Raw genomic sequence first — 14,443 nt, forward strand, 5'->3', positions numbered from 1 at the left:
GAGCATAAGCTTTCATGAACTACAGCTCACTTCATCGGATGCATGTAGTGGAAAATACAATGAGGAGATTTTATATACAGAGAGAAGATGAAACAATGGGTGTTACCATACACACTGTAACGAGAGTGATCAGGTAAGGTGAGCTATTACCAGCAGGAGAGAAAAAAACCTTTTGTAGTGATAATCAAGATGGGCCATTTCCAGCAGTTGACAAGAACATGTGAGGAACATTAGGGGGCAGGAATAAACATGGGGAAATAGTTTTACTTTGTGTAATGACCCATCCACTCCCAGTCTTTATTCAAGCCTAATTTAATGATGTCCAGTTTGCAAATTAATTCCAATTCAGCAGTCTCTGCTTGGAGTCTGTTTTTGAAGTTTTTTTGTTGAAGAAGTGTGACTTTTAGGTGTATAATCGAGTGACCAGAGAGATTGAAGTGTTCTCCGACTGGTTTTTGAATGTTATAATTCTTTACGTCTGATTTGTGTCCATTTATTCTTTTACGTAGAGACTTTGTCCTCACCCATAACTATTTCACATTTGGGGACAATGTATACCTTCAAATCAGTGGCACTGCTATGGGTACCCACATGGCCCCACAGTATGCCAACATTTTTATGGCTGACTTAGAACAACGCTTCCTCAGCTCTCGTCCCCTAATGCCCCTACTCTACTTGCGCTACATTGATGACATCATCATCATCTGGACCCATGGAAAAGAAGCCCTTGAGGAATTCCACCATGATGATTTCAACAATTTCCATCCCACCATCAACCTCAGCCTGGACCAGTCCACACAAGAGATCCACTGCCTGGATGCTACGGTGCTAATAAGCGATGGTCACATAAACACCACCCTATACCAGAAACCTACTGATCGCTATACTTACCTACATGCCTCCAGCTTCCATCCAGAACACATCACATGATCCATTGTCTACAGCCAAGCTCTACAATACAACCGCATTTGCTCCAACCCCTCAGACAGAGACAAACACCTACAAGATCTCTATCAAGCATTCTTACAACTACAATACCCACCTGCTGAAGTGAAGAAACAGATTGACAGAGCCAGAAGAGTACCCAGAAGTTACCTACTACAGGACAGGAAAGAAAATAACAGAACGCCACTAGCCATCACCTTCAGCCCCCAACTAAAACCTCTCCAGCACATCATCAAGGATCTACAACCTATCCTGAAGGACAACCCATCACTCTCACAGATCTTGGGAGACAGACCAGTCCTTGCTTACAGACAGCCCCCCAACCTGAAGCAAATACTCACCAGCAACCACACACCACAAAACAAAAACACTAACCCAGGAACCTATCCTTGCAACAAAGCCTGTTGCCAACAGTGTCCACATCTCTATTCAGGGGACACCATCATAGGGCCTAATCACATCAGCCACACTATCAGAGGCTTGTTCACCTGCACATCTACTAATGTCATATATGCCATCATGTGCCTACAATGCCCCTCTGCCATGTACATTGGCCAAATCAGACAGTCTCTACGTAAAAGAATAAATGGACACAAATCAGATGTCAAGAATTATAACATTCGGAAACCAGTCAGAGAACATTTCAACCTCCCTGGACGATTACAGACCTAAAAGTCGCAATTCTTCAACAAAAAAACTTCAAAAACAGACTTCAAACAGAGACTGCTGAATTGGAATTAATTTGCAAACTGGACACCATTAAATTAGGCTTGAATAAAGACTGGAAGTGGATGGGTCATTACACAAAGTAAAACTATTTCCCTATGTTTATTCCCCCTTCCCCCAACTGTTCCTCACACATTCTTGTCAACTGCTGGAAATGGCCCACCTTGATTATCACTACAAAAGGTTTTCTTTCTTTCCTGCTGGCAATAGCTCACCTTACCTGATCACTCTCTTTACAGTGTGCATGGTAACACCCATTGTTTCATGTTCTCTGTGTATATAAAATCTCCCCACTATATTTTCCACTGTATGCATCCGATGAAGTGAGCTGTAGCTCACGAAAGCTTATGCTCAAATAAATATGTTGGTCTCTAAGGTGCCACAAGTCCTCCTGTTCTTTTTGCAGACACAGACTAACAGGGCTGCTACTCTGAAACCTGATACAGATAGTGTGACCTTTCCTCTCCTCCCATTTTTCCCTAGGCCCAGTAGGGTTTGCACTCATCTTTCATTAAGGTGGCTCTCATCAATATGAAAGGGACTTGCAGACCTCAGCTATAGATTAATGCAAGCAAAAGCGATTGCACATCCTATTTTGCACGAAGAAGGTGTGATAGGATAGTGATCATTATGACCCTCCTATGCCTCAACTCGGTTTAAGGGCCTGTGTGCTTTTCTGTGTCCTTCCTACTTCTCCCACGGGTTGCTGTTGCTTGTGACAATCCCGCTCCCGGCTCTCAGCCATTAAGTACCAAGCACCGCCACACCCCGAGGACCTAGAGTGAATACAGTCTCTTCCGATTGTCACTGAAAAGTCTCAGCCGCAAGTTGGACGCGCGCGCCGCAGAGGGGCTTCAGGGGCGGGTGGGCTTCAGCACCCCAGGCCGCGGACAGCTCCGTGCGCCGCGGGGTGGGGGAGGAAGCGCAGCTCCCGCAGGGCGGCTCGCTGCCGGGGGAAGAGCGGAAGAACTCCCGCCCCTCCTCCGGAGGTCTCACGGAGCCCGAGGCGCAGCGGGCCCCGCTCCTCTCCCGGCGGCGGCTCTCCTGAAGGGGCTCTGTGATTTTAAATGCGCCGAGACCCGCCCCTTCGGGGTGGGGCGTGGGCGGGCCCAGGCCGTCCGGGGCGGCCATATAACCCCACCTCTTGGGTGAGGACTGCGGCTATAATTGGCTGGATGTGGTATTTGGAGATGCTAAGCTGGCTCCTTCCCCCCATGTCCCTGCACACACACAGGGGTGGGTTGCGCGGGCGGCAGAGGGAGGCAGGGCTGGGTGGCGGCGGCGGGTCTGCCACTCCCTGCCTCCCTGCCTCGCTGTCCGAGCCGCTCGCGCTGCTGGGCTGCTGCCTGCGGCCGGGCGAGGCGGCGGAGCCGGGCCGCGGGGAGCGGGGGCGGCTGCTGCTGTCGGCGGCGGGGATGATGGCGGAGGGCGGCGGCGGCGGCGGGCCGCGGCGGAAGGCGCTGTCCCTGCTGGAGGCGGCCCGCTCCCGCTACGAGAGCCTGCAGATCTCGGACGACGTGTTCGGGGAGTCGGGCCAGGACAGCAGCGGGAACCCCTTCTACAGCACCTCGGCCGACTCCCGCTCCGCCTCCTCCCAGGACGAGGACGAGGAGCAGCTCGCGGCTGCGGAGGGGCCCGGCCCCCGGGGCAGGGGGCGCCGTGTCCCCAGGGCGCTGGCGGCGGAGCGGCAGCAGGTTCCCGGCAGCGGCTGCAGCCCCGGCCCCACGGAGGAGGAGGAGGAGGGGGGCTGGATCCCGACCCTGCGCGACGCCCCACCCCCAGACTTCAAGGATAGCTTCGGTAACAGGCGGGCTGGGGAGCGGGGTGGCGCCTGCAGGGGGGAGCCCCCTCCCTCGCGGGCTGGGGGCGGGGGGGCCTGGGCTGCTGCCCGCGGGGAGCAGCGGGACGGGGCTTTGCGGATAATGCTCAAGAGGCGGCCCCGGCCGGCAGGCAGGCAGGCGAGAGGAGCAGGGCAAGTCCCTGCTCCGGCGGGAAGGTTAATGTGGGGGCTGCAGCCAGGGCCTGAGGCTGAGGGGCAGGAGGGCGGGTGCAGCCGGGGAGGCACTTTTGCCGTTTGGTCAGAGGCCGGGAAGGGAGCAGCTCTCATTCCCGGGCGGCTGCTTGCAAGGGAGCCCGGATCGCTCCGCTCCGCCGAGCCCTGTGCAGGTCAAAGGGCGCGGAGCTCCCTCCCCGCTGCGGTCTGTGCCCCGGCCTCGGCCCCAGGTGTCCCGAGCACCGACTGTAACTAGCGGGCGGGGTAACGGGCGTAGCAGCGGGCGGGAGAGCCAGGCTGACTTGCTCATCCCTGGCCCGGCGCCCGAAACCCCCTGGAAGGGGAGGCTGGATCCGCAGGGTTAGTTTGAGAGAGTGCGGTCGGTCTGCCGACTCCTGCCACCTGACTGCGCTTTGGCCTCGTTAAACAAATCGCTCCTCGGGCCGATGGTACCGTGCGTGTTAGTCACGAGGGAGAGAACAACCCCTTCTCGGGAAGAGTGAGAGCTCGCTGCATCTGCACAAGAGCAGCAGCAGGGTAGGGCCGGCTGTTCAATCATTGCCTTTCAGGCCGGAGTATAGAAATATCTCTCCTGTGCACGGGCTGAAAGCTTTATTTGATTTAATTAGGATAAAGGATAGCTCCCCTCTTTCAGGGCACTGGCTTTTTTCATACCTTAGTCCTTATAAGGCATGGCTTGTATTTATGCAGTAACTGGATAATTGCCTGGACTTAGATGAAATGGTGTCTAACAAGACCTATGGAAGGCAGGATGTGACTGATTATGAACACTTTGTCCTTTTTCTTCTCCCCTGATAATTTTGTGATCTTCAGAACAACATGGCAGGTTATACAATGTAGCCTTGGGAATCTCTGCTGCTTTGCTGGAGTTAGAAGCTGGAGATCCTGCTCAGCCTGTGTGTCCTAACATGTACATGGCCTATGATATAGGAATATGGGAGTAGTATTATACCCACTTTACAGCTGGAAGAAGCTGTGGACCAGAATGATTAAGTGACTTGCTCAAGATCACACAAGAAGTCTGTGGCAGCCCTGGAAATAGAACTCTGCTCCTCAGCCCTTGTCCTTACCACAAAGCCATCTTCAGTCCTACACATTGCCACACAGGTCTTTGATAAAGTAAACGTTGAGAGCTCACTGCAGTGATCTGATGTATCATGGCAATGCATGGTATGGAGATTTTAATAGAATGATCTGTGTGAGATGTCATAGTGGTTTATAGGGAGTCATTCCAACATCAGTCCACAGCGTTAATGATACATTGTGTATGTAGCAAAAAAAAAAGTCATGTAAAGAAAACTTGCAGAACGTAAAAAATACAGCAATCAAATAGAATACTATATATTATAGGTTTATATGTGAGCTCTGAGATGTTACCATACTCTGCTACTGGTATCTTGTCCAATTTGATATTTGCTAGCCCAACCCCACTGGTTTCTATTCTTGATTGTCAGGCTTAATTCATTAACGTTGATGAGAAGTATCAGAGAAAAGTCTATATTTAACAAATAAATGAAGATTCAAGAAAAAAAAAAAGTGCACTTCAACAAACCTCCCTGTACCACACTGTGGATTAAAACAGAGCTAGAGGAAGTATATTTTTTTAAGCTAATGTAAAAAGAACCCCCAAGAGAAGTTAAGCTCCAAATACTATATTACAGTAACATTATTTTTGACTGACGTGTTAACTAACAAAAGCAAAAAAGGTTGCTGCTCCCCTGTCTAGGCACTGTAAAATATTAAACATCACGTACTAATATAAAACTCTTGTGGGTCTTTAAAGAGAACTCCAGTGGATATCTTGGATTCCTCTAATTCTCAAGCATATCTGAGGACACAGTTTGGACCATACTTTTCATGGAGTTAAGTAAGGATGAAATAACTTAACATTTAAATTCTTTGCCTTTGCTAGTGTATACATTTGTGTAACTTTAAAGCAGTGATATGCATTTAATATAGAGATGGGATTGACATTTTCATTGCTTCTTTGAAAAAAGAAAATTAAGTTGATGACCTATTAGCTCATGAGTTCAGATTTCCTTAGAAATGAAGGCGTTTGATTTGTGGGAGACAGAAGTGAACACAGAAGTCTTTGGAGCGAGGAGAGTTGGTAATACAGAGACTGCTTCCACCTACTAGAAGATTTGAGAGAGATTTCTGCTGCTTCTTGTTCTGTTTGTGGCATGAACTGCATACAGTATCTATAATAGTGATTAGCTTTGGCAAAAACTTGGTTGAATGAGAACATAAGAATGGCCATACTGGGCCAGACCAATGGTCCATCTAGCCCAGTATCCTGTCTTCCAACAGCGACTGGTGCCAGATACCTCAGGCAGTGAACAGAACAGGGCAAATAATAAAGTGATCCATCCCCTGTCATCCAGTCCCAGCTTCTGGCAGTCAGATGGTTTAGGGGCGCCTAGAGCATGGGATTGCATCCCTGACCATCTTGGCTAATAGCCATTGGTGGACCTATCCTCCTGTGAACTTGTCTAATTCTTTTTTGAACCCAGTTATACTTTTGACCTTCACAACATCCCCTGGTAATGAGTTCCACGGGTTGACTGTATAGTGTGAAGAAATACTTTCCTTATGTTTGTTTAAACCTGCTGCCTGTTAATTTCATTGGGTGGCCCCTGAGTCTCATGTTATGTAAAAGGGTAAATAACACGTCCCTATCACTTTCTCCATGCCATTCATGGTTTTATATAACTCTGTCATAACCTCCCCCATCCAGTCATTTCTTTTCCAAGCTGAACAGTCCCAGTCTTTTTAACCTCTCTTCATACGGAAGCTGTTCCATACTCCTAATCATTTTTGTTGCCCTTCTCTGTATTTTTTCCAATTCTAAAATATCTTTTTTGAGATGGGGTGACAAGAATTGCATGCAATGGGTGTACCATGGATTTATATAGTGGCATTATGATATTTATTGTCTTACTATCTATCCCTTTCCTAATAGTTCCTAGCATTGTTAGCTTTTTTGACTGCTGCTGCACATTGAGTGGATGTTTTCAGAGAACTATCCACAATGACCCCAAGATCTTTCTTGAGTGGTAACAGCTAATTTAGACCCCATCATTTTGTATGTATAGTTGGAATTATGTTTTCCAATGTGCATTACTTTGCATTTATCAACAGTGAATTTCATCTGCCACTTTCTTGCCCAGTCACCCAGTTTTGTGAGAACCCTTTGCAACTCATCACAGTCAGCTTTGGACTTAACTATCTTGAGTAATTTTGTATCATCTGCAGACTTTGCCAACTCCCTATTTACCTCTTTTTCCAGATCATTTATGAATATGTTGAACAGCACTGGTCCCAGTACAGATCCTTGTGGGACCTTGCTATTTACCTCTCTACCCTGTAAACTGATCTTTTATTCCTACCCTTTGTTTCATATCTTTTAGCAGGGACTGATCCATGAGACTGCCCATGACTGCCTATGTTGTTTAGGAGCCTTTTGGTGAGGGACCCTTGTCAAAAGCTGTCTGAAAGTCCAAGTACACTATATCTACTGGATCAGCACTTCTCAACCAAGGGTCTGCAGCCGCATGGGGGTCTGCAGGCCCTTTCAGGGGGGCCACAGGACCCCACAGCTGAAACCCAGTGCCCCCCATGGGCTGAAGCCAGGAGCTGCGGGGCTGAAGCCCCTATTCCCGATGCCCCCTGAAGCCCTGATCTCTGGCGCCCCATATGGGACTGAAGCTGGGAGCAGTAGGGCTGAATCCTGGGGTCCCGAGCCCTGGTGCTCCCCATGGGGCAGAAACCCTGAGCCCATGGGCAGAGTTTAACCTACATTTATGGTGGGGAAAAACATTTTCTAAAAGCCAGATTATAGGAAACATTCATTTATCGCAAAGTGGTTGTCAGATGTGACTTGACCCCTGTACGCAGAAGATCACTTTTGCTGGGTAGATGAGAATTAGGACTGCATGCAGCAGCGTAGCACACTCTAAATATGCATGTCAGGAAGCAAAGGATAGCTTCTGATGAATGCAGTTAACTGGCCACATCTTTTGGGAGCTAGCCAGTTAAATATTAGTTGCATCTGCAGCTCATTGCTGAAAAAACACACTGGTGAGCATTAGAGATTTTACTTTAAAGAATTCTCATTTCACTTTTTCTGCTAGTTCACCAAAGGCCAACAAAAAAAAAAACAACAATGAAAAGAATTGTTTATAGGTGTGCATTAAAGCAGCTTTACTCCATTATAAATATTACATTGGGCCGTGTCCACTTCTCAGATTAAATTATTCAGAGCAGCAGTATAAACACTGACTAAACACATCTGAGACATGCAATCTGTCTCCTTGATTATGCGATCATTAAAGTTAGAGTTTCCAGTCTTAACTTTACTGAAGAATGTTTACTGAAGTTGGGTTAGCTGAGGAGGGGGAGAGATGCATTTGTGTAGATGGTTAATGAACCATCTTCCAGTTGGATGGATGAAGGTTACAAGATGGTAAGCTTTTCAAGGTGGGGGCTGTTTCTTACTATGTTTGCATAGTGCCTCATACAATAGGGCTTCAGTCTTCATTGGTTCCTCTTGGCACTGCTGTTATTCAAATAAAGAAAATGAATTTGGCTCCTTTCAAATAAGAATAAGAAATGTATTTAGCTCCCTCCATCTAGTCTCTAGTGAACCTCATAATACAACATATTTAGTTAGTATGGAGTCATTCATACATCCTGTATTCCAATGTGTTTTACAGGAGTTAAATAGTAACTGAAGGGGCGATGGTGGAACATAGCTGAAGGAGAAAAGAAAAAGGTTTTTTAGTTGAGATTTCAAAGAATAGAATCTCAGCTAAGCAGAGAGCTACAGGAAGACTGTGCAGAAGGGAGGAGAGTCAGAGATAGTGAGATCACATGGAAAGGCAGAAGAAGCCAGTGCTAGAGGAGCAGGGTGGGAGTAGAGAGAGAGAGCTCAAGGTAGGATGCAGCATATTCATAGAGGCTTGTAATAAGGAGGGGAATTTTGGTCTGAATCTTGAAAAGAATCTGGAATTCTGGGTGATACAAAATCTCTAAAGAAAGGTCCAGTTCAAGAATAGCAGGAAAGATACACTGCAGAAGGTGGAAAAACATTTGAGCATCACTTATTCATTTGTGTCAGATTCTGCTGTAGAATTTGGCCCAAATAGCTCTTTGCTTGTGAATGTGGGTGAAACTCCCCTGACTTCAATGGTGTTTTGCCTATTTAGGCCGTCAGAGAAATTGGCCTATTTGACTTGTGAACTCTAAAATTATTTCAAAGTGTAGAATATTTATAGGAAATAATTTTGCATTCACTTTTGGATAAATTCTCTTCAGTATTTTCCTGGGTGTGTTTGTTATATAATAAATAATACAGTAATAGGACTCAGAATTGCAGAATGATGGTGAATGCATCTGTTGAGATGTCAGAGGAAATGTCTATAGGATGATCTAAAAGATTTTATGTTTAGCATAATCCACATCTTTATTTAGCAAAGGTTCAGTATCTTCTAGATCTTATGAAATCTAAACAACTGCTTCTGAAGGTTTTATTGGGCCAAAAGCTGATTTCTCTCCATCCATCATTGCTAATAGTGTTGATTTCAGTGCAAGACAACCTTGCTGATCTTAAAATGTAATGCAATTTAGGTGTCGTTTCCCTTCCCCCACTTTGCACTATTCATGTTCAAGTTCAGCAGCAAAATGCTCATTACTTAAACTGGGTAGAAGAACCAGATTTTCTGCTCTTAAAATGGCAAGCATTCATACTTTGTATTTAATACCCAAAAGTCAGTAAACACTGCAGATTAAGGGCTCTTTTTCACAATATATCTGTAGCCTTTTGCATAGGAGAAGCATGTTTACTCCCAGACTGATCTCTTGCATGTGGCCAAATGATCCCCCATCTCTTTTTAAAGTGAATGAAGTGGTAATTTAAAGGTAGTGGATGAGCAGCTCTGGGAAGTACGGTCCTCTCTCTGCACAATACAGGAACACCATAAGAAACAGCAGTGCCCTGTCAATGTGTTTCAAACTTGAACTGCAGAGACCACCTTGTGGTGTGAACGGGTGGTCTTTCCATGTACATTCAGTTTTCTGCTGAGACTGAGGGTACTAATCACTGATTAGCTTAGTTAGTCTGTATAGACTTAGCTCACAGAAAGTACTTGCCGAGGTGGCACAGAATTGAAAGATGCTGGAGGCTTCACTCAGTTGAAACGTTTCCTTCCATGCTCAACATCCCACCAAATTCAGTAGGAACACAATGAATCCTGCACAAATATGGCTTCCCCAGTAGGGAAGTATGAAGCACACCTCAAAGGAATGTTAACAATAGATATAATCGGATTCCCCGAGAAGACCTGTTATAATATCTGTCCTTCCTGCATTCAGAAACCAGTGAGAGTATGGTGATTGCTGAAATATTGTTAGGGATCCTTGGCACAGGCCATCAAAGCCAACTAATAAAGACATCCCGTTGTACTCTTATATTATATTTCTTCTGTGGTTAACTTGTCCCTCTGTTAGTACTGTCAAAGCAGAACACATTAAAATAGAGAATAGCTGTGCTCCAAAGGTAGGTGCAAGGACAAGTCGAATAATAGTCCTCCGATTCATCTGTCCTTTCACTTTCTTGTGGCATGGCATTCTTCTCAGGGAGAGCATCCTTGCCGAGACAAATCTATCATTCCCATTTCATATTTCTTAAAGGAGAGGGTGTTAGATCCACTTTCTCTCCCCTCAGCCAATATGACCGGCCAGGTTATACAGTGGATCTTCTGTGTGCGTGGGAGGGGGACAAGCTTATGATGGTTGCTTAGCATATCTTGTCACAGTAGTGGTGTCTCTGGCAGCTTCCTAAGGAGAAGACCAGGAAAACTGCAGGCACCTGTTAATAGTGTATTAATTAAAGCATTCTTCCAACTCCTGGCCTTCCACATCTCCTTCCTCAGATGTGGCATAGAATTTCACATGATTTGTATTGATAAAATGCGCAAAACTATGTTCGTTCCTGTATCTTATTTGATAGTTGAATAGATATTGCTTGCATTCACCAGAATAAAAAGCTGTAGCTGATCAATTCGGAGCCAGAGGGTGAGGAGTGGGGAGAGAGCAGCCATATATACTTTGGGCAACCCTATGACCTAGGAATTGCTTGTACAGGCTGTACCCTGAAGACAAGCAGAGAAGATGCTCTGGTTTGACAATCGGAGAGAAGGAGCAGGAGGTGACTGCAGACTAGAACTGGAGGGATGAGTAGTACACTATGGAGCTGATCTTCACTCATGTAAAGAACCTCTCAGACACACTTCAAGTTTTCAGGCCAAGCAGAAGAGGACTTGCACAATTCCTAATCAATGTGCAATACTCTTAATGTGGAGGCACAGCAGGAGAGTTCCTGACAGGATAGAAAATGCAGTCTCAGATAGGGAAGGTGAATTCTTTCAGCCCGTTAGACAGTTTGTACTGCAGGAGGGGACTGTATAAGCTCTGTAGATCATGTGTAACTTATCCCTTTCAACCCTAAATGTAGTTCACTGAGGCACTCTGTGAGGACGGAAAATCATGTCAGACAGGAGTACACAAGAGAGATGTTGAAGCAAAGAATACTGTACATGGCCTTGCTTGGGGAAAAAAATAAAAGTTGTACATTGAACAGGAAGAATTGGTATAAAAGACTATTATGTTATGATGTTTCTTGTGAAGCAGAAAAGAGACTTAACAGCTGGCTGTTGTAAGAGGGGTTGATCTCTGATTGCATAGGGCACAGAAGCAGATGGATACCAAGTAGATTAAATTAAAGAAAGACAAATTTAAAGTATTGATTTGTCTTTCAGAGTGAGAGTTCAGGTGGTCCCTTTTGGCCCTGATCATCTAGTCTGACATCCTGCACATCACAGGCCGCTAAACCCCACCCTTTACTGTGCACAATAACCTGCATTATGCTGAAGTATTACAGCCCTCATGGGGCTTTACCTACTATGTGCCACAGACAGACAGACAGGAGGGACTGTGATGCACCAATGTCTGGGGCCCCTGCAATTGCAGGGAATTGATTTAGTGAGGTGTACTCAGATGAGCCCCCCCTTACCTGATCACTCTTGTTACAGTGTGTATGGTAACACCTACTGTTTCATGTTCTCTGTGTATATAAAATCTCCCCACTGTATTTCCCACTGCATGCATCCGATGAAGTGAGCTGTAGCTCACGAAAGCTTAGGCTCAAATAAATTTGTTAGTCTCTAAGGTGCCACAAGTCCTCCTTTTCTTTTTTCAGATGATCCTAGTAAGCAACCTGCACTTTGTGCTGCACAGGAAGACAGATGAAAAAAACTCCTCTAGGTTCCTGCCAATCTGACCGGGGGCAAAAATTCCTTCCTGCCCGTGAAAATGGCAATCAGTACAACTCTGAGCATGTGAGCAAGACACAGCAGCCAAGCATTTGAAAAAGAGACTTATGTGCTACCTCAGAGGACTGGCTGTCCCTGTCTGGTGTTCCATCTCCAGCCGTGGCCATCTCTGTTTCAAAGAAAGTAATGTGGCTGGAACAAAGTACACTGGGAGCAGGCGTGGGAATCCTTCCTGACCCCTAAATGTGACTGGCTGAAGCATTAGTTTTAGGAACATAAGTTGTAGGATCAGAAGGTACCTCTTGAGTCACTGAGCACACCCCCCTGTCACTGGAAGCAAACCTGTAAAATTATCCCACTCAGATATTTATGAAGCTCTTTTAGAGTTTATCTGTGGAACTCACTGTTGCAGAAAGTCAAGTCAAATACTACCATTGTATTTTTTAAGAGTGCTGGCTAACTTTCTGACTACGAACAACTCTTGTAGCTGTGCAAACGAGGGCCCATGTTCAGCAAGACACTTAAAGCATCTGTGGAGCTTTAAGAATGTGATTAGTCCCACCGATGTATATGGAACTTTTCAGATGCAGATAATTACCCACATACTTAAGGGCCTTGCTGAGTTAGGCCCTAGATGAGATAATCAACTTTTATGTTTCAGGGCATAAATTGACTTTCTGTAACGGTGATTCCAGATGCACAACTTTTTCCATGTATTTCATTGTGTAAATGGCTAGATGCATTTGGGAATGGGGAGATCAGAGGCTGAGGGAACTGGGATTGTTTCGTCTGCGGAAGAGAAGAATGAGGGGGGATTTGATAGCTGCTTTCAACTACCTAAAAGGGGGTTCCAAAGAGGATGGATCTAGACTGTTCTCAGTGGTAGCAGATGACAGAACAAGGAGTAATGGTCTCAAGTTGCAGTGGGGGAGGTTTAGGTTGGATATTAAGAAAAACTTTCGCTAGGAGGGTGGTGAAACACTGGAATGCGTTACCCAGGGAGGTGGGGGAATCTCCTTCCTTAGAAGTTTTTAAGGTCAGGCTTGACAAATTCCTGGCTGGGATGATTTAGTTGGGGATTGGTCCTGCTTTGAGCAGGGGGTTGGACTAGATGACCTCCTGAGGTCCCTACCAACCCTGATATTCTATGATCACTTCCTTTTGCTGTGTTAGATACTGGCCACTGCTAGAACCAGGAGGCCAGACTAGATAAATTAATAATCTTATATGGCGTGTCTAACTTTACTTTCCCAGACTCAGAACCCTTTCCCAGTGACTGTGTGGTGTGGTGTGTGTGTGTTTGTTCATTTCTTTGTTTTTTTGCATATTCAGTTTCCTCTGTATAACACACAGTTCACAAGGGTTGAAAGAGGAGAAGACATCTAAACTTCTCCAGAAGGAAGGATGCTGTTCCTTAAGGCTTGAAATTAAGTTCTGCAGGGCCCATTATCAATAGAATTATTTTTACGTTGAATCAAAACAAAAGATTCAGATGAGCTGAGCCTGGAAAACCAGAGGGGTTTCGGACCCAATACTGCTGAATATGTTGTATGGTTGTGGATAAATCCCAAATCAAACTTTCAGTGTTGTTGCCACGTATCCCAGGTGTTTCTGGGTTGCTGGACTGTTTGTCACTTGATAGGCTCGCTAAAGAAAACCAAACAAACTCAAGTTCTCCATTAATTCAGTAGCGTGGTTGATTTCTACACATAAACCTATTTGCCTTATTTGTAAACTTAAGGTATAACAAATCTTATCCTTTGGGAAGCAACAAATGCAATGCCTTGGGGCTGTATGCATTTGGGTTCTGCCTTCTCATTCCCTGCAGCTTGCTCCCCTGAGTTGGGGTTGTTGAGGAAGAGACAGTGACCAGTAGCAACCTACATGGTGCTAACTTGCACATGGTTTCCCCTGGGGCTTCAAGAAATGTTACAGGGGGCTCTCGGGGGGGAAAAATTCCCTAATGGCAGACAGAGTTGTCCCTAGGGATCCCGGGGGCAGCACGGGGCCAGCAGCTTGGAGCCCCTAAACTTCTAAGAGCTAAGCAGATCAAAGAAAGCATATCTATCACACTGATGAGATTTAAATTCAAGGCTCCTTATAAGAAATGGAAAGGGAGGTGGATATTTTTTGCTGTTTTTAAAATTAAATAGGCAGCTGGTATTGTTTTAAAAATTATTATGAAGAACAAGTTTAAGCTTTGTTGTAACGTGGTGTTTGCCTGGACTGCTCAAGACCTGAATGCTTGTGTAGGAGGAACTCTTTGAGTTGGCTTCTTAAAAACCTTCAGGCTGTTTCACATCTGATACTCCTTGATGAAACGTAAGAGCCTTGTCTTATAACAGGCTTATTCAAAGTGATACAAGCTATGGGAGTCAGATCTTGGAAGCGTGTTGCCATTTTCATAATGTAATAAAAATACTGTCAT

The 14,443-nt window shown here is 45.6% G+C and overlaps 1 protein-coding gene across 1 annotated transcript in view; it reads left to right on the top strand.

Annotated features, from left to right (window-relative positions):
* Positions 1-2,847: 2,847 nt before the first annotated feature.
* PGBD5 (piggyBac transposable element derived 5) overlaps positions 2,848-14,443 on the top strand; it is a 107,767-nt gene continuing 96,171 nt past the window's right edge. The window contains exon 1 of the mRNA XM_073338036.1: positions 2,848-3,471. Coding sequence (XP_073194137.1) covers positions 2,862-3,471 — 610 coding nt within the window. The 5' untranslated portion in view covers positions 2,848-2,861. The remainder of the gene's footprint in view (positions 3,472-14,443) is intronic.

Source organism: Lepidochelys kempii, chromosome 3, assembly GCF_965140265.1.
Source record: "Lepidochelys kempii isolate rLepKem1 chromosome 3, rLepKem1.hap2, whole genome shotgun sequence".
NCBI classification, from domain to species: Eukaryota; Metazoa; Chordata; order Testudines; family Cheloniidae; genus Lepidochelys; species Lepidochelys kempii.